Genomic DNA, 21,561 nt, shown 5'->3' with positions numbered 1-21,561 from the left:
ATGGTAAACTTCTGGTTTGTTCACCATGGTCTCCCCAGTACTAGCACAATTCCTGGCACATTGGAGTTACCCTCCCAAACATCTATTGATTGAATTAATGTGTAGAGGGGATATCAGTTGAGGAATCCTGAATGGTATGGCATTTGAGCTGGTATTATTGAAGAATAAGGTGGAGGGAAATTAATTAGGGATATTGCAAATAACAAAATTTAATAGTTTTTGCTGGGATATTTAGATATAAGTGGTAGCAGAATTGAAAATGATTCATGGGTTGATCAGGAAAATGGTAGAGCCAATGAAAAAGTTTCAGCTAAAGAAAATGATGAGTTAATTTATTGATGCACTGAATTTGCAGTAACAAACTGACCAGGTGGAAATGGCTTGAAGACATTTTAAAATGTAGGAATGGATGTGGTATAAGATGTCACCCAGATATCTTGATCTGGATGCCTTTCTGCTCCTGACAAGCAAATATACAGTTAACCGCACAGAAAGAGTCAGAAATCCTGGAAAATTTTGAGATTACTCTCTGTTCCCCTATTTACTTATCCTTTTCTTTCATCTGTATTTTCTCTCTTTTCTCCACCCCACTGCCACTTCCCTGGACTTGCACTGGATTATTTCAACAAGCTCCTAACTACTCTCACTGCATCAAATCTTGATCTCCTTGTTTGCAGTTTCCTCCCAGGGTGACTTTTCCAAGACACCAGAAAGTCAATCTCCTAGTAAGTGTCTTTAAAAGGCTTTCATTACCTACAGAATAAAATATAGACTCTTTACCAAGGCTTTATGGTTCGATCCTAAATTCCTGAACTTCACTTCTAGCTCCTCTGTCCAACCATACCAGACTACTTATTATCTTCCAATGCCTCACGCTTCCCTTCTTCCTTGCTTCCTTCTTTTCAACCTAATTGAAACAAAGTTATTCCGGCTAGGAAAAAGATATTGTCTAGTATAGAGACCAAAAAAAAAAAAAAAAGGAAAAGAAGAAAAAGAAAAAGCCAAGGAAACTGCCAGCTTTCAAATTCCAACTCAAATGTGCACTTCTGTAGCCTTCCCCTCTAGGAAAATTGAGGCCCACAGGTTATGTACCAGTTTACTGCAAATCCTAGCCAAAAGTTAGCTGAGTCACTGCTAACTTATAGGTGAAGTTAAGCTCACTATTTGGCATGTCTACCCTTCAGACAGTATAGCTAGGAAGAATTTGGCTATATGTAATTTGTTGTCACATTTCTTTCCAGGCTAGAATTGTGGCCACAGAATCCTCCCCTTGACCTCAAGAAGATGGCTACGGAGAGACATCGTTACGTCTCACGTCACTACGTGCTGGGAAGGTGGGGCTCTCAAGGGAGGGGCGAAGGGCGGGGCCAAGCAGGGTGGGGCGGGGCTAGAAGGGGCTGGGCGGCTCTAGAGAGCGAGAGGTCGGGGGCACTTCTGCAATTAAGCTGGCGCGCGCAGCGATAGGAGGACCCGCCGGGAAGGGCCACTCGACGTTCTGTCCCGGGCGCGTGCCCGGGACCACCGGCTCAGACCAGGCGCAGCGGCATAGCCGAGCGGAAGCTGGTGGCACCGGGAGTGGCGGCCAGAGCCCGAGCTCCACAGGCGGGAAGCACCCAGGATTGGGGAAGCCCCTGGAGCCGCGCGGCGGCGCCTCCCTGACCCAAGGACCCGCGACGACGGTCCCGGGGCGCGGCGCCACCGTGCGCGACCCAGGCCGGCATTCCAAACAGGCGACCCGGGCTCCTCCTCGACCCGGCCCGCCTCACCTGCGGGCAGCGCCGCGCCGCCTCCGCGGGTGTAGACGGCACCTGCGCTGCCTCTCTCACCGGCCTCCGCCCGTCGTCCCCCCGGCGCCAGGCCCGGGCCGCGCACCTGGACGCGCGGGGCCGCGGGAGCCGAGGCTCAGAGGGCGGAGGGCGGTGTCTCCCCACCGCTCCGGGACGACGCAGGTGAGGCGGGCGCGGCGGCCGTCGCAGCCGCAGGCGGGTCCCGGAGCCCCGGCCGTGTGCGCCCGCTCCCGGGGAGGAGCCGCCGCGGTTGGGCACCATGAACGGCAACGGCGCCAACATCACCTACGCCAGTCGCAAGCGGCGGAAGCCCGTGCAGAAAACGTGAGTGTCCGCAGCGCGTCCTCGGTGCGGGGCCTGGCGCTCAGGCGCGCGGGTGCGAGAGGCGGCCCCACCCCGCCCCCAAGTCCCCGAGGCCTGGGGATTAGGGCCCTTCCTGACACCGGCGGTGGAATCGAGACTTGGGGGCGGGTCGAGCGACCCAGGCCTTAGATTCCCCCCCCCCCAGGTTTTATTGTATTTTAAAAAATGATCCCCGTCGCCCGTGCCCACGAACCCTCTCCCCCCCCAGCCATTTGCAGCTGTTCTCTGTGGTCCTAATTTGTTGACAGCTCTGGTCTGCCCGGTGGGGCTGGTGGATGATTTAGCATACACTCCTCTTGAAATCCCTTTCCGTGTTTAATAACCTCTTCGGTTAGAGGACGGTCATACTTCTCATTCCTGGTAAGGCGAGGTGTTCTAAAGAGCTGAACGTGTGCCGCTGCAAGAAGGGAGCCTCTGAAGGTATTTCTTGGTCCGGTGGAATTGGCTTTTCGTTGCCCTTTTATTTACTAATTTGGCAGTAATTTTGCAGTGCTCAAGATGGTCGTCTCCGTAAAATGTATAGAGATGGTAGCAGGTGTGAGTGAGTCTGGTGGGCAAGGTCCAGTGGGGGGATTTGATTTTGCAGCTGTCTTTTTGGGGAGTTACCGCTTTTGCGGTGGTTTTAGGGTCTGTACAGTACATAACAGATTTGGAACTGGACTCAGTGAAACAGACGTTTTCATTCTTGATATCTTTCTCTAATTCCCCTTTCCCCCTACTTCAAAGTTTGGCCAATTCTAATGGAGCGATTACAGACAGAATTTTTTGTTTGTCTTGGTGGGATATTTGTGTGAGATAGCCAATACTTTAAAATATTTTTTTTTCAGAAAAATAAATCCTGGTTGAGACAAATTTACTTTTGTGAGTTGGCTGTATTCATGTGTTTATTCCCTGTTATCTCTGACTTACTTTACTTCACATTTTTCAAATTTTCATAAACAATTTTAAGAACACATTAAAGATTTACTCAGAGCAAACTAGAAGTGTGCATTTCGCTTAAAATTTAACTTAGACCACTAATCCAAACCAGAAAAGTAGTTTAAGCTTTATATTTAAATCCACTAACTGGTGTAAAAGTTTAATTATTCTGGAGTTTTAACTTTCTTTTAGAATTTCAATATGAAGAGCATATTGAAGAACATTCAGGTCTAGACTTGGCGTTAACAGAGGATATTCATCTATAAAATCGACTGATTAAAATTTAGAAGTCTTATGCTGCAGAGTGGCTGACAGGAATACTGCCGAGTCAGCAATTTTCTGTCTTGGCAGTTCTGGGACATTGATTTACGAACTAGCAAAAGTAGAGTGATTTGTCTAATTTGACTTTGTCCTTGATGGCTAAAGTTGAGAGGTATTGCAAATGCCTATTCTATGTATTTATTAATACAATAGTACACTTACCATAATTTATAATAGAGACATCATGGGCTTTTTTTACATATAGTCAGAAAACTTGAAGAGCTCCCTAGTGGATTTTTAAGTTACTGATTTTTTTTGTCCTGTGTTACAAAAAGGCTTAGATGGCTTAAAAAAAAAAAAAAAAGTCATATACCTTATTTTTGTATTCATTTTTATAAAGTTTAACATTTTTGGCTTATAGATAACATTTTATTAAAGATCTTCCCTTTAAACATACTGCATTTTCCTTTTATTTTTATGTAAGCTGTATCTTTTATTTTATCTTAATATTTTAATATACTTCCTAAGACTTTAATATAGTTGCATGTAATAATCTCTTGTAATACAGTGTTGCTAAAGCATTTTCCACATTACCCCTATTTTATTTAGTATAGATGTTTATCAGATATTTATTGTGCACCATGCATTGCTTCTAATCATATAAATGCCTTAAAATGTCACTTTATTGCTCCATAAGAAAAGCCTAGTGCTGGCATTTACAGAATCACTTGAAATTGTTTACAAATTATTTTTTCCTGAGTGAAAAACGGTTAGCTTTATAATGCAGTTAATTAAAGTTCATTTTAGGAATATGGCCATAAAATCTAATATTAAGTTTAATGTGGATATTTTTAAGTTAAATTACTATTTGTAGCTAATGGGGTCTAAAATAATGCCAACATTGTCAGAAAAACACATCTTTGCACTGAAAATGCTTTTGAGATTTAACTTTGACCTCTTAAGTGAAAGCCATTTTATTTTACTTAAAGAGAAAATATGTTGTAGCATAATTATAGAGCTGTTGATAAGACAGCTATCTAAATATACAGTTCCATAAAATTTTGGAATCAAGTCGGTTACATAATTTTAACCTGAAGCTCTTCCAGTCAATCTTCAATTTAATTAATTAAACAAGATAAACTCCCTCTAGTGGCAAGTCTAACATTGAGAATTATCTTCGTTAGTAGGAAATACATCTTAAATATGTTAAATTTAATCCCACTAAAGTATGTTGTATATAGTAGACACTCAGCAAATGTTTCCTTTGTCTGGGAGTAATAAAAGGAAATTAAAGGATCTGAAGCAACCTTGCATCTGATCCGTGTTCTTTCCTACCTTCAAGAAGACATTTTCAAAGATAACGTTAGGAATAGATTCTATTATAACTTTCCTTAAAATGTGGTTCTATACTTACACACTCTACCCAAAACAAAAAACAATTTTTTTTTCTTAAACCGTGTTCTTATTTTGTTTTCTTTGGAGATGATAGCGTTTTTGTTAATTTGTTTAGTAATATTGTCTGATGAAGATAGGTGAAAAGTGCACTGTTGAATTAAGTAGAATCTGTTTTTCTCTAGCGATAATAACTTTGGATATAGTTTTGTATTTTTGAAGTTTTATTAATACAAAGTTTTAGTGGTACCTCACCATATTTCTAGAAAGTTAGTACTGAATATTTGCAAATAATAGGTGTTGAGTAAATGACTTCTACACTTAGAAATGATAGGAGCAGTAGTGGTTGGTGATCAAGCTAGCAATCATAAAGTATCAGAACTGGAAATAACTTCTGAGCCTTAACTAATCCTTTTCACTTTATTAACCTGCTAATGATGATAATATAATATAAAAGCATTGTCTTCTTGCTATTTTTGCTTAGTTGCTATTCATTCTATTTAAATCTAGGAACCTCATTTATATAATACCTACTTAGAATAAAATTATGCAATGTTTTTACGGAAATGTTGCGTATGAATATAGTGTGATACCATTTTCCAAATAGCTTCTAAAATAAAAGGATAGGTCATTTCAGTTACATAATTATTTCTTCACCATTATTTTTCTTTCACATATGTAGATAGCTTATACATAGTGATTATAAAGGCTCTTACATATTGGTACTATAAAATGAGTAAGTGAAAATGTATAGTTATCGGTAACATTTATAAAGAATAGATGGCAAAAGAGGAAACAGTGAGTTATAAATTGAAAGAGCACTAGGTCTAAACTAAAAGATGAGGTCTAGTTTCCTTGCCTTTTTAGATCTGGGCAAATTCTTGACCATTTTAGCAGGACAGTCAATTCTTACACTGCCACTCTCGCAACTAAAATGAGTAGAACAAAAGCATTTTATAAACTGTAAAGACTGCTGAAGATATAATGAAGCAGAAACATAAATTGTATTCTTTTCATAATTTTCGCTTAACATTATCTCAGAACAGTCAATTCTCCTGTGAAACAGTAAGAGGCAGTATGTGATTATATTCTCAGTTATGAGTACAGCTGAAATGTGCTACTTCCCTGAATAAACTTACATAGTACATGCGAATTGGTGTATGTAATTAAGACAGTTACTTAGAAATAAACACCATGCAGATCTTTACCAGTAGTACTTTTTTACTTCCACACTTCTTTAAAATGGATTTTTTTGTGTGGTTTAATAAATATAACAAAAATTGTTCATTAGACTTACTATGATACAGGCAGGCACTGTGCTTTGCATACATCACTTTATTTCATTTTTCTAATACTACTATTGAAAGGTAAGTTTATTTCAGTTTTATAGACAGGGGCCTGAGGTCAGATTCAAAATTGTCAAGTAGGAAATTAAAACGCTGAGTTTGAATATCAGATCCTAGGCTTTCTTACCAACTTCATAGTACTGTCCACGTGAGGAAGTTCAGCAGTGCATATGGTACATCCATGTCTTAGGAATTTCCTATTGTCCACTGTTTGTTCTCAAATAGTTAATGTTCTTAAATATGTTATTTACTGCTTCCCAAACATGATTTTAATATTTTCTCCACATTTGCATTTATGTCCTTTCCTCTAAGTCTTTTCCTTCTTTCTTTCTGATTTGCTCCCTCCCTTCCCTCCTTTAAAACATTGCTTCTGATAGCTGCATAATACTCCATTCTGTTAGTGGTCAAATTTATTTAACTGTTTTTTATTTTAATGGAAAATTCTGTCATTTCCAACCTTTTAGTATTTCAACTAGTTTTTCAGAGAATACCGTTGAGATATGTGAATTTCTATGCAAATTCTTAGTCATTTCCTTAGGAAAAATTCCTGTACATGGAATTTGTGTACATGGAGGGTACACAGGTATGTATACTTTGAAGATTGAGCAAAACATTATGCTCTGAAACATAGTGTCACATTGCTCTGCAGTAAGTTTACATTCCCATTGGTAGTCTGTCCTTGCATTTTTCCTTAAAAATGTTAATTTTGACAGTTGACTTTCATAGATAAAAAATGATGGAGTAGGTAATTGAACTTATTATAGGGGTTGTGTGTGTGTAGAGTAGTAGTGTGGTGTTTGCAGATTTTTCTGCCTGATTTGCTTTGTGTTATATACTATTTTTCAGTTGTTTTCACTTTACTCCTTTTTTATGATTGATACGTTGTTTTGAAAAGTATTCCTATTAAATAATACGTGCACATTAAAAAATTCAATAATATGTATGTAATGCTGCAGTTTAGCGTGTTAGGTATGATCTGTTTATGTTTTATTGTGAGAGTTAGGGTTATTAGTGCTATTTCATCTCTTCTTCATCTTTGTTCATCCTCCCAATGTAATGTTATCACAATTTTAAATTCACTTTCAGTGTTTCATTATTTTTTTAAACTGTAAATGTTGCTTACTACTGAGCTAAGTAATACTATGATTACACTTTCCCTCCTGTTCTATGTTGTCATTGATTTCTACCCATTTTCCATCTTCATATTTATTTGCATCTGGGTTTAGCTGTCTCAGGTTTATTGAAGACAGACTGTGTTTCTGTCTCTTGTTTTCCTTGTTTGGCATGATTTTCTGAAAGAGAAGGGTGCATGAAGACAGCTGTGTTCTCTGACATAAAATCAGAAGTGACTTAAATGTCTTTAAGATCTACCTGATGTCAATGCCGCATCGCCATGAAACCTTCCCTCATTACGCTACCTGAACTCTTGAGCGTCACTCTTGTAGCACCTATGTTATTGAGCAATACATTATGTTTGATTTTGTCTTGTTACAGAATGTATCTCCTCCTAGTGGAAAATGTAAGCTCTTTTAAGACAGGACTGTCTTTTGTTTTTTTATCTACCAGCGCTTCCTAGTACCATGCACATAGTAGGTATTTGAGAGTTACTTACTCATGTAACAACTGACCACTACTTAAGACTTTTCTGCTAATGTTTTATAGTAGATAACTTTTATGTGGGTTTAAAGAAAAATGCTTTAAAACACTGTATGTTCATAAAAGAGGAAAAAGGGAACATTCTTAATGATTTATTTTTTCAGGATTGCGGAAGTGACAGTGATTTCTAGGGCATATTTCACGTTTCAGGTTTTCACTGCTCAAGTCTTGTGCTAGAGATTCTATGTTGTTAGTATCGCGTCACCTCTCCTTAGATAAAGAGGGAAAGGGCATAACCCATCACAAGCGCAGAGGAGCAGCAGAAGAGTGGCTGTAGAATTCTGACTCATTGAAAGTGACATCCAGCCAGGATTCTCAGAAGTTTTTGTAAATTTTCCCCTCCCCTCACATGGGGAAGTGAAATATCCAGCTGTATTCAGCCTAACAGGAAACTGTAATGTTACTTGTGCCACAGATCACCTTTCCAATATTCTATTAAGAAAATTATTTATGACTATAAACATTCAACATTTACATTCAGAGATGAATACGTATGCACTAAATCTGTGTGGAGGAAATGAAGAATTGGTGGGTTTAAAAGTTGGGCTTACTTGGGTGTAGTTGGTATGATAAAGAGATTTATTGACGAATACTTCAATTTCCAGCTGTGGGATGGAGAGTAATATCATATTAGATGCAGAGAAGGGGTTGCCTAAGTTCTGAGAAATATGAATGAGCGGAGATCCGGGTATAGGAGCTGGAAATAAAGATAAACAAGTTACTGGTAAATAGAATGATGCAGTGGGACTGGATGAGGTCGCTCAGAGGAGAAAGCTGATAGAGCAGGCATGGTGCTGTGTAGGTAATCTCTTGTTAGACAATGTTACTTTAATCTCATAGGATGACTGAAACTATATCTTTGCATGTCATTTGATGTTTTCTGATAAATGTCATGAAATACAAATATTTACAATTACAGTAACTTACGATTAAACTAGGTTGTTAAATTTTTCAACTTTGTTTCAAACACTGGATACAAGTGATGAACCTAACATACATTTTAGACTGGAGTATTAAAAATTAAGGCTTGAAACATAATATTCAAACTGGAGTCAGACGTGCTGTTGGGCCTGTCACCACCAGTACTCACAGAGTTTAGGGCTTCTAACACGGAAGCATGGCATGCAGTCAGCTGGAGTCATGATTTCACAACAATCCTGATTACAGGTTGAGGCAAGATTTTTGAGGTTAAGGTTTGAAAAATCATAAATTTTTCCTTTGCCTGATCAACATCTTTCAGGAAATGTCTGAACTTCAGAGCTCCCAAATTCAATCTTACTGGGACATTTGTGTACATTTCAAATGTAGTCTTTTATTTAAATAGATGAGGCTCGGCTGTGTATTTTGGCATAGATTTGAAGACAAAACCAAAGTAAAAGTACTAGCATAATCTAAGTCAAGTGTAATTGATATAAGATTCCTCTCTATTTTTAAGTATTCTGTGCATTTTCAGTATGTGTAGATGAGTATGAAATATTTTCACAAAATAGTTCTGAATATTTCTCACAAAATCAGTGAAAAAGTATAGACTCATTACTTTAGTTTTAACAATGTTGGATTTGAAATGCCAGGTCCAATGGGTACTTCTTAATCCTGACCTTAATTCATCTGAGCATTTTTTGTTCTCAAAAATATTCTACCCTGGTTCTTTTTCTGTCTGGCGTATCAGTTCTCCCCTCTTGTCTTTGCCTATGTCTCTTCCTCAGCCTTGCACCTAAGTGTTGGTAAACAAAGATAGAAAGACAAGTCTCTTTTCTTTTTGTTTGGTTACCTTCCATTAGGAAATATAGTTGTTATCCGAAGCTACAAACCTCAGTCCTTTGCAACCTCGCCTCACTCAATGTTTTCCTCTCCCTTACTTCCTATACCTCGTTGGTCAGCAGGTCAGTTTAATTCAGTGGATGTTTGAGTCTGGCTATGATAGCACAAAGTGATGTGTTTAAATATCTCAAGCTGGTCTTCACTTACTGTCCCTACTGTTAACTACCTTAGGCTCCTGTCATTTCTTTTCTGGACATTTCTGGTCAGCAAACATTAATTGAGAGTCCACTCTATGTTAAGTACTATGTTAAGTACTTGTGTTAAGTACTATGCTGAGTACTATGTTAAGTACTCTATGTTAAGTACTATGCTGAGCAGTGAGGATACAAAAATGATTAAGTTTTCATAGTAATAAGAGCAACAATTATGTATGTGGAATATAGGTTACATAACGTGGGAGATTTGATCTCCTGTGCAACATTCCTGAAGGTGCATCCTACCTCGGAGCTGTGAACTGTTTTGCGTTGCGTAAAGCAGCAGTGTTTTCTAGTGCAGCGTTCACTATTGCAAAGAGCCAGCACATAATAGGCAGCAGTCCCACACGGAGGAATAGTTTGAAGCCTCTTTCTCACACTGTGGTTCTTTCTCCCTGTGTCCTATCAGCTTGTCTCGCTTCAGTGTTTGTGTGACTCTTCTCCCTGGTGTTTTATAATCATTACTGGAGAGCTACCAAGAGTGCAGGACTGAATTTCATTTTTAATTTATGGGAAGTGTTATCTGCACATAATTTTCCTTAATGGAATGGTTGTGTAATACATTTACATAAGACACTTAAGGTACAGAAGTCACACTGGAGGAGTCCATTGTGATTAGGTCAGGGAAAACTACAAAAGTGATGTAATCCAGCAGGGCTTTGAAGCTGGTGAGACAGAGCAGGGGAGAGGCATATATGAAAGCACCAAAGTACATACTGCTAAGTAATTTCTTAGCTTGGGAATATAATGGACAAGGAAGGCTTTGGCTGGAGGCAGTGAGGCCAGGAAATAGGGGTCACAGAAAGATCAAGAAACGTTTGTTTGCTAGGCTAAGGAACGTGGACTGTGGAGCTACTGAAAGGCTTGAATCAGAGGAGTGACTTGGATCTGTATTTTAGGGAGAAATGGAAGCTTCAGGGAGTTCTGCCCGCATTCCAGCCTCTCCATCACCAGAGGCAGCTTCGTAAAACACAGGACCAACTAACTGGTCACGGAGTCCTAGCAGAAAGCTTAGGATGACTCCCAGACACCACGTCCAATTCTTGTACCGTTTCTATGCGGAAGTGTGCTGTGTCCCCTACCTTGGACATTTTGTCACCAGACATCCACATGACTCACTCCTTTGTCATATTCACGTCTATGCTGAAACATCACATCAGGGAGAACTCCCCTGGCTGTCAAATCCAGCACCCCTGTCACCCTTAGTTCCTTCTCTTGCTTTATTTTTCTCCTTTACACTTACCAGCCCCCACACGTAAGTGTTTCTGTATGTGTCGGTCCTCCTGCTGGAATGCAAGCTGCATGAGAACTGGGGCTTTAGTATGTTTTGGTCACTGCTGAGTGGTCTGTGCTTGGCATGTGGTGCGTGGTCAATATTTGTTGTGAGCATGTGGTTCCAGTCAACTTCCTTTCCTCTTCACTCTCTTGCACCCCACGCTTCCCACTTCAGACAGGGGGCTTCCAACAGTTCACCTTCCCTCAGGCATGCCTCCTGTTAAAGTCTTGTGCCTCTTTCAAGGTCCATCTCAGGCACCACCGTTTTGTAAAACTCTTTAAAGCAGTTGTTACGTGTACTTAGCTCCCGTAACACCTTTTCAATATGTAGAAGAGTGTTTTCCTGGACTACCCAGGGTATAACAGGTGCAAGTAAATATTTGTGTTAACAAGTGATTAGCCAATAGAGACTTACTCAATGAGATAGACATGCATTATAGTAAAAGGTAAAATTCAGTTGATTAATTGGAGAAATGCAGTCATTAGGTGTGACTTGAATTTATATTAATAGATGCAATATCATTAGAGAAAATAGCTAGAGAAATAGTCAACAATTTTAATTAGGTATATAATTATATACAGTCTGGAAATAGTATTTACTGACTTATTTTGTATGTTTCACATTTTACCAATTTGCTACTCTTTTGGAGAAATAACATGAACTGTAAAAATAGAATAGCCAAGTTCTGAAGCAATTACTTGTTAGGGAGAGTATAAATACATGTTAACATTTCATATTTACTTTTTATCATCTTTGTGCCTGCAGTATTACTTCTTTATGTATAACATTGAAAACATGAATTATCTAGAAATGCTCTGGTTGAATCAAATTAATATCACTATGCTCAGGCTAATTTCTACTTTTTAAAGATACTATAATTTAATGAGAATTATCAAACACGTCTTTGTCTTCTCAATAAAACTGGAAAAATGTCTTTATTATAAAAATACTCCGCATAAATCTTTATTTTTCTGGCAAATGGAAAGGTGCAGAGACATGATCTAAAAATGACTTTGTTTGGTTTTTTAATATCTTCTCTGTATTTCAGCATAGGTGTCTGATGATCTATCTGTAAATTCACTTTAATGCATCTCTGCTGTGAAACCCTGGCTGAGGCCTTTGTGTGAAGTAGTCCAATTTCTCATTTCTGAACTCAAGTTCTACTCAAGTTCACCTTTTATCTCAGATGAAAAAATTATACTAAATGTTGGTGGTTCATTGAATTTTCTAATTGAATCACAAACTATGAATGCTAATAAGTAGAACTACTGACCAGTCAATCATAAAAGCAAAATTTGCCAGTAATTGTAGTTAACCTCTAGTATTTGTCAGTTAACAAATATAAATAACTAAAGTCAAATTTTTTTGTTTTAATATTGGAGGACCCCATTAGATGGCAGTAGGACCATCTGGAGGTTGCCAGAGTGCTTTAAGAAATTGTCACTGACAGGATGAAAGTGTTAAATATAGGAAGCTGGGAATGATGAAGATGAGATTTTATTTCAGGTTGCTTTCATTTATTTACAGCATAATGATACCAAGATGATGCTTCTTGTGGAAGATAGCAAAGGAAGCATAATTTTCACATAATTTATTATAGATTTTTTTTTTCTTTTCCTTACAATGGCTGTGTTTGAGGGGGAAAGAAATCCTAGTAGATTTGTTAATTGGGAATCACTATACCACAAATGTATGAAGTGTATAAGATGTACTCAGCATTTTCCTCTGATGGGTTCATAAGCTTTTAATAAAACATTATGAAGAATTTTACCCATCCTCTTGTTTTGTTTAATTAAGATATGAAAGGAACGTTCTGAAAGGATTTCTATACACTTCAAGTAGATTTTAGATATTTGTTTTATTAGTGAAATATTTGAAGCGATCCTATAATGCAGTAGAAATTTTTGCTTTATATACTTTAAAGTATTTTGTGGCATTTTGTTTGTTTTGCAGTGTCAAGCTAACCCCGGCTGAAGGAATCAAGTCTAATCCTTCCAAGCGACACAGAGACCGACTTAACACAGAGCTGGACCGTTTGGCCAGCCTGCTGCCTTTCCCACAAGATGTTATTAATAAGCTGGACAAACTTTCCGTTCTTAGGCTCAGTGTCAGTTACCTAAGAGCCAAGAGCTTCTTTGATGGTAAGACAAAAGGGTTTCATTTTTCTATAATCACTTATAAAATGCTTAGATTGAATATGGCTGTTTCTGCTTCTGTTCTGAAAACAGCAAAAATTAGCCATATGTGAAAAGTTTTGCTTATTGCTATATAGTAATGCTTAAGTAGAAAAGCCAAATTTCTTAATATTTCAGAAAAATAGTTTTCTGATTCATTCGTCAAATAGATGTTGCCACTAAGTGATATGTGGTGTCATTGTTTGAAAATTATATATTTGGATGTTATGCTCATGTTAAGTATGTCAGTTTCCAGTTCTCCTACCAATTCAGTTTTTTAAAGTATCTCTTTTTTTAATGAAAAGATTAAAATGTATATTAACTACTATGATATATTTTTGCTGGATTTCCTTAGGTATGTTTTTATAGATAGGTCATTTCATTTATCTTTTCAAAATTATGTATACTTCTACTGCTTTATATTAACTGTATGTTTACTCCATGAAAATGTAATGTTTTTTCTTTTCCATCAAAAAGAGCATTTCATTATAAGTTTGTAGAATTGGATTTGTCTCCATTGTGCCACTGACAAACTATTTGACTTTAACCGAACCAGTTAGCGTCCCCGTATCTCAGTCCGCTGTAAAGTTTGGGATTTGAGCGAGGTGATATTTGTTACCTTGTAATCACACATATTTCCTGGCATAAAGTAATTTAAATGGAACTTTTGTTTGAAAAAAACGTGTTTCAATATGTCTTCTCATGTAAAATAATTTTTTGATTTCTCTTTTTATCTATTTATATGTCAGAAATAGATTTTCTTTTCAGGAATCATTCAGTCTTAAATATATCATGTTATGTTGCAAATGGTATAAAGAAGTAATCATAAAATCTCAGTGGCCTCGCTCAGTGCTTCTCAAACTTTCATGTGCTTACAAATCACATAGGGATCTTGTTAAGATGAAGGTTTTTATGCGGTAGGTGTCGATGTGGCCAGAGACTGCTTTTCTAACAAGCTCTGAGGGGGTGCTCATACTGCTGCCCTCGACACTTTTACAGGTACTCGAGTTTGTGATTTGTGTTTAGAATATTGCAAAACAGTTATTTCCGTTTAAGTTTATATTTAGGTGGCTTGATGTGTTTAGTCTGAGCATCTTTTATGTTTTTGTTCGTTTGCTTGCTGTATGTTCTGTATTTTGGATAAAAGCTATATATTTAAATAGTTGTGATCTGGGCAGTAAATACTGAGTTGAGGGTAATAATTCAGGGGTTCATAGTAGACCCTTAAATTTTCTCTGGTCTACATAAAAAGTCTTTGGATTTTCCATTTTTCATCTGTACCAGACTCTTCATCTTTTAGATACGTTAGGGATATTCACTGGTGTGTGTGTCTTTTATCAGCTGTGTAGTCGTTCTATGATAGAGCTGGGGCTAGAACCCAGGTTTCCAGATTCCTTATATTATTTTTCCTGACCATATCTCAGTTACTTCTCTTTTCTGGGAACCACTTACATAGCAAACCTGAGTACTTTTCCCTAGATCCACGATTCTTAAAGTCCAGTTCCCAGACAAGCAGCATTAGCGTCGCCTGGGAACTGGGAGGCATGCCAGATCTTGGGCCCCATCCTACACCTACAGAATCATCAAGTCTGGTGTTGGTGCTACATGCATGATGTGTAGGAGCCGTTGTGGTGGATGGTGACCTCAAGCTCACCCCCAGCATCATGGAATGCTGTCCTGATCCTCAGCATTTATTCACTTGCTGAGCTTACTGCTTGACCTTGTGCTGGGGAGTGGCGTGGGGGGGTTCTATGACATGTGAGATGTGCTCTCTGCCCTTAGAGCGTTCACAGTCTGGAAGCCGTGGAGGCGTAAGTTTTTGACTCTGGTAAAGATGTATTCACGTGAGTCATTTTGCTTTTCTGTTTCCTCTATAATGAGAAATCAAACTATGTATCTTAAAAAGAGGGGGAAAAACATATGGGTTGTTCCCTGTTGAGAAGTGGTGGAGTAGAACTGAAGCTGTTTAGATAGTGTGTAGCCAGTGTGCCACGTTAGTAATTAGTAACATAATTACTGCTTTCTAAGCTGTGTGTGTGTGTGTGTGTGTGTGTGTGTGTATAAAGTATTTTCTTTGCTCTTCATTGATGAATTTGTTCACCTTTTGTTCTGGTTTTGTGTATTTGACAGTAGGATCTTTTTACCCTATTTGCATCGTCCTTTATCAATTATATTGTCTTAAACTTCAGTTTCTTTGCATTACTAGGTTTTAAACTTCAGTGTGCATCAGAAACCTGAAAAAGCTTGTTAAAATGCACATTCAAAGGCATGCCCCTTTTATGCTGATGCTAAGTAGGTTCTATGTAGAACCCAGGAATCTGCATTTTTAATAAGCATCCTAGATGAGTCTGAGGCAGTGATTTAACTTGGCCTTGATTATGCCCTGAATTACTGTTTTTAAAAATTGTTGTTTTTTTTTTTGCCTTCAGAAAGACAAATCCAAATGTACAAAGTTTAGGAAGACTATAAATGTGTCTGCTTGGATTTCAGTGGAGTGTGTACCCTAAGCAGTTTCTTGGGTTGTTCAATACAAGAACACAGAGGTAGATGGAAGGTGAGGGAAATAATAAGTAAAAAAAAATCCCAAAGTCTTGTCCAGACCACCTGTGGTCTAGGAAGGCAATGCAACCCTTTGAGTGAATAAAGAGAATAAAATTTCTAAAGTAATCGTCGTCACCTGAAGAAATACTGAATGCGATCAAGGAGACTTGGAGCGAGCCCTCAGTGATGAGGGCTTTGGTGCGCAGTTAACACTATCAGGGAAACAGCACAGTGAAGGGAAGGGAAGCTCCTAGTGAATAACAGGATGCAAACAGGGGGTGTGTGAATTCCTGCGGAAAGAACAATATAAACGATCTAACAATCTTGTTAGAAAGGAAACTCGTTTTACTGTAACAATAGATATTTTTCCAAGAAAATACATCTATTTATTGCGAGTTTAAATAACCCAACTTGGATGGATCTTCTTAAACTTTGGAGCCATGACTGTACTCCTTGAGCAATACTTACGTTTTTAAGTACATTAATATTTATCCATTTCTAATTAATTAAAACACTCTAAAATATAACTTTGAAGTGCTTGAGCAAGACTTAACTGTTTACCATAACTGAAAAATGGCTTCTTTGACACTATTACATTGAAATTATTTTATAATAGATCTTGTACCTCAAGATGGGGCTTTATTCTAAACACTGCAGGTTCTGAATTCACAAAGAAACAGAGGGGAAAAAACATGTATGCCCTCAAACAGCTCAAGGTCTGGTGTCTCAGAAACTGCAACTACAGTATGTGAAATTCTTTAAAAATGTACATATTAAATATTTTTAATGCAACATTCCAGGAGCATTTTCAAGGGAAGTAAAAAGATTAGAAGTTTTGTTATTAGTTTTGTTTACAACTGACAAATAATTGAAGGAATGTTTGAATGTTTTAATCCTTGAAAACTCTTGAACTACATATATTCTAGACAGTAAAACTCAGAGAATTGTTTTTCAGTTTGTACTCTTTGTTTATGTTACAGATGAAATATATTATACAAATTTTTATAATATAGTACTTTATTTGGGGGGTGCATTTAAACATGCCATGCATTGCCTATTTCTCTCACTAGAATGGACGTTCCTTGAGAGTATTTGTTGTGTTTACTGTTATGTCTTAAACACTTAAAACAATGCCTATCCCATGGTAGGCACTTGGTAAATATATATTAACTTTGTTTCACTAACTTACGTCTGAAAAACAATGTAAAATTCATGTTGAATATTCTAGATGATATGTTTAGAAATACATTTCTGGGGCGTGGTTTAATATGTTAATTTTTTACTATTTTCAGATAATCTTTCTGTTAACAGCCAGTTTGCAGTTATTGGTTACATGAGTTCTTTTATTCTCTCTCTATAAATACCCAGATCCAAGAAATGATTTGTTTTATTGAATTGTAGCAGTAAGAAAATTTTTACATCGTTTCTGATTTGATGGATCATACAGTGAAACATGTAGAAGTATTTAAGGACTCAACTGTCAAAGCTATGTACGTCGTTTATGAACCAAGTAGTATCACTGCACCTTTCTCTGTGCTTGTAGTACTTGTTGCCCTTTGCTTCCTGGAGCCTCACTCTGCTCGCTTTACAATTATCGTCTTGTTCCTGGGCCACTGCTCCTTTTCTTTTTTGCTGGATGTTTCTTTTTGTATGTCCCAGCAGTCTGGCAATCTTGTCACATTTTTATTTTTGTCAGTGTCTGTGGGGTGTACAACTACAACTCTGGCTTTTAAAAAAATCACTCCATTTGTAAATTTGATAGATGAACAGTCCCAGGATAAGGCAATACTTTATTTTTCATTTCTACACAATGGACACACTTAGACATGTTTTAAGATTAATAATATATTAATAATAGAAATAATAGATGAATTAAAACAGTAGAAGCCGTTTAAGTTCTGTTCAGTTTCTTTAGTACCGCTGATCTTCTGTGTTACCTTCTATGCTTCGTTGCTTATTTTTAGTTTTTAAAGGCTTTTCTAAATTACGTTACTTTTGAAGACTTTCTGGAGAGCCTTTTCTGTTCTTAGCAAATAAGTAGCAAAAATCCAAAATGGCTGTTTTCGGATGTTAGCAATTAAACGTGGTCAAGTGTAATTTTTACCTCTCAAGATAGATTAAATCCAACTAGCAGGAAGCCTGAGGACAGCTAAGTGGTCCAGTGGACCTATGACCTAACAAGTCAATGTGCATTTCTGTTCTGAAATACATACTGAGAGTCTCTAAAATCCTTAACATTATGTTCAAACTTTTTCACCAATTACCAGAAAGTTAAGATGAAACTATCCTTTTTTTTTAAATTAAAGAAAAGTGGAACATAAAAGGAAGAAACAAATCACAAAATGAGTATTAAACTCAAATATCATTTTACCTTTGAGATTTAATTAGTTTAAATAACTTAACGACTGCTATCAATAAATCATTCATTAAGGGAGATTAGGATTTGAGTGGTTACAACCCAACCTTTGAAATTGGTTGATGTTCCTATATTGTGTCTCTTAGTGCTAGGATCAAACAGTGGGCATGGGGCTTGTTTACCACTCTGAAACAGTTTGATAATGTTTTATTCTTAATAAGAATAATTTCTGCATATAAAAAATTTGAATTAGATTTCATTATCACCTTTTAAAATACTCATCATCATGTGTTTAAGTTATTCTCCTTTTTGACAGCAACACCCAAAATTAAAAATTTCGGAATGACTAGTCCATGTTCTCTGTCGAGACACAGGTAGCTAATGAGGTAAAAAAAACAGAAACATTTTCTTTCTGTGAGACAGTAGGAGGAGTCAATGGCGTGCATTATTTGATAATTCAGTAAAGTATTCATAGTAAATATTACACCATTTAAAATATAATCATGCACTGTGAAATCTTTTACATCTTTCATTCTGTCTGAGTCATGGGTTATTATTTATGACTTTTTAATAATTGAGAGGTATAAATTTAATTTGTGGAAAGGCAAACTTAGAGATAAGAAAAAGATGATTTTTATCTAGGTTATACTAAGCCTGACAGACGTTCTGAATTTGCAGTTGTCATAGGGAATAGTTATCTGGTTATTTTACAAACTAGGTAATGCAGGGGGAAATCTGAGTCTTGAATCATTATACATGCTTAAAATAATCACCATTTTATAAAGTGTAGTATCATGTACATATTAGAATGTTGTAAATCTCATGAAGCTTAAAAATGCCATGGGAGGAGAGGGTGAAGGTATAACTTATATTATGTATGATCTAACATTTATTCAACCTTCTTGTTTACTGTGGATCTTTGTTGACTATTTTAAATTAAAAATTACATGTACTGCCGTCTTAGTCTTCCTTTGTTAAGTGCTTTAACAGATCATTTCCAGTTCATTAGGTTTTTAAAGAGAGCCATTGTGTTTATTCATTTTTAGCTTGCATGTTTCTCTGGATTTTAATCCTGTTCTGGTATCTGTGTAACCAGAACATTATCTTGAAAAACAAATATATATGCAGGTATAGATGCCAAGAATGAACTTGAACAAGCAGTAAAAATGAATTAAGTAAAAAGCCTTTTGAAGGGTTGATGTTTTATAAAGTCTAATGGGTTTGTATCTGTCACTGTACAAAGTTGTTACCATATTCCCTATACTGTACAATAATATATCCCTGTGCTTTATTTATTTTATAACTGGAAGTTTGTATCTCTTATTCTGCTAATTCTAGAAATGTTCAAAGTCAGTTTGCTTGCCTAAAATATCAGCATATTTGAAATCATTAGTGTTCAGTTTTATTTACCCATGGTATTATACATCTTAGATTGTGTACATCTTAGATTGTATTTTTCCTTTCCACAATTCACATTCTAAAACTTGAAACTCTAATTATAACATTCACAACATCTTCTATAATTAAAATTATAAAATTCAGAGATTCTTTTAAATTTTAATTTATGAACTTTAATCAAATCCTTGCAAATAGAAACATGGATGAATAAATAGAATAGTAGAACATTCTTACTGAGTCAGGTTGAAGTATTCAAATCTTGGCTCTTACATTTAATAATGACCTCTTTGGATCTGGAATTTAATCTCTTTTCCTCACATATTCTAGCTTACAGTATGAAATTCATTAGATTCTATGATTAAATTTAATACAATATTTATATAGGACATTCATCTCTGAGTGTTTTTGTTCGCTTTGACAAGCATTTAAAAAAAACAAAAAACAGTGAAAAATACATACCAGATTCAAACTGTAATTCAAACTCATAACAAACTCCTTTATTATACGTTTTGCTTCTTTCCTGTCTCTTTTAAATTTACTGCTTTAATGGTTTTTTTCTTTGATCATTACTAGTGTAATATGACTCTAGGATCCTTAATTGCTTGGCTGTGAACAGGTCCAGTTGGTCATAAATTTATGCCTTTAACTTTCTTTTTTAAAGGAAGATTACCATTGGGATAATATTAAAGCCAGCTTATTTTCAGCAATTTTTTCCTTTTCTGTCTTTTCCAAATACAGGTTTTAAATGTCTATAATTAAATCATTTTATTTTTGTGTGAGGCTGGTTAATGAAAATCAACATCTTCATGTTATAGTGTTTTAGAAACTATATTCACATGTGATATAAAATGAATCATTATAAGGTCTATAATGAAACACAACTAATCATTTTTGTTTAATCTTGTTTAATTTTATGTGTTATTTTTAAATGCTGCTCTTTTACAGCCTTTTGACTTTTTTGATCCACCAGTTCTAATCAGAAACTCAAATTTCTTTATTTGTTCATAGCTGAGACTTATAGTATAGTTGGAATAATATTTTAAACCATGAAAGTGAATAAAATATTCCAGGGGAAAGTATGTAGAATAAGAGGAAAAAATACCAAAGATGAGATGTTTTAAGGATGGGCAGAGGTGGAAGAAAGCAAATCTGTGTGTGTGTGGAGTATGAAACTATGTGAAGGTGATAATGAGTTCACTTTAAAGATGCCTTAATTTGGTGTTTTAAGTTCTAAATTAGAAGGTGAAAGAGAAAATTGCACATGAAAGTGTGAACAAAAATGGAATTAAAGTCCATACAGAAAAATAATAAATACTAGAGGAGATAATTTTGGGTTTGTGTTTTCCATAAAAGCTGTATAGCCATTCAGGGGTCAGCAGTGAGTGGATGAGAGGTGATGAGTTGTCAAATTGGATTGAGTTAATGAACCTAAAATTGTCTGTATTGAATTCTTTCAGTTTGCTCTAGCCTTAGATCTGTCCACATGATGTGGGGTGCTTTTTATGGTCAGTTTTACAGAATATTCCAGTGTCGATTAGATTATTGATAGTGTCTAATTTCAAGTGTTTATGTTATGGAGACAGGATTCGCACGCTCTCATGGTGACGGGAGGTTGTGTCATGTGACCAAAGCACTGGCAGCCAGGAGACATGGAGACTGGTTGTTAACTGATCTTGTGGCCTGAGATGAGACCTTTAACCTCACTGCTCCACGTAGTCTTCATCTTCTCAGCATGAATAATAAGCATGCTTGCCTGTCTGGTGTTTTAAGTTTGTAGTGCATTTATCCTGAAAAGAAGAGAAGGAAAATTTGTGAAGGAAAATTTGTGATTAAAATTGTTATATAAATTGTAATTGTTTCTTGCAGAATACTGCTATTTTGCTTCCTTTAATGGAGAATTTTGTTGTTGTTGAACATGCATAGAGGTCTTAAGGGACCTGATATTAATATCATCTGAGAATCCCTTAGTTGAATTAATTTTGTATTTTGATTTAGAGGTAGAAATTTGCTAATAAACGCTTTTCAGCCTTTTGATAGACTATGCAATAATTTATTTCCCCATATCGTTTTCATTTTTA

The 21,561-nt window shown here is 36.5% G+C and overlaps 1 protein-coding gene across 1 annotated transcript in view; it reads left to right on the top strand.

The window, feature by feature from the left end:
- Positions 1-1,927: 1,927 nt before the first annotated feature.
- Positions 1,928-21,561, top strand: part of AHR (aryl hydrocarbon receptor) — a 40,748-nt gene continuing 21,114 nt past the window's right edge. Inside the window, exons 1-2 of the mRNA XM_081079257.1 lie at positions 1,928-2,111; positions 12,968-13,155. Of these exons, the coding sequence (XP_080935383.1) occupies positions 2,047-2,111; positions 12,968-13,155 (253 nt within the window). The 5' untranslated portion in view covers positions 1,928-2,046. The remainder of the gene's footprint in view (positions 2,112-12,967; positions 13,156-21,561) is intronic.

The sequence above is a fragment of the Rhinolophus hipposideros genome (genome assembly GCF_964194185.1).
Source record: "Rhinolophus hipposideros genome assembly, chromosome: 18".
In the NCBI taxonomy this organism is placed as follows: domain Eukaryota; kingdom Metazoa; phylum Chordata; class Mammalia; order Chiroptera; family Rhinolophidae; genus Rhinolophus; species Rhinolophus hipposideros.
The sequence above is the reverse complement of the archived record's forward strand: the minus strand, read 5'-3'. Positions and strand labels throughout refer to the sequence as shown.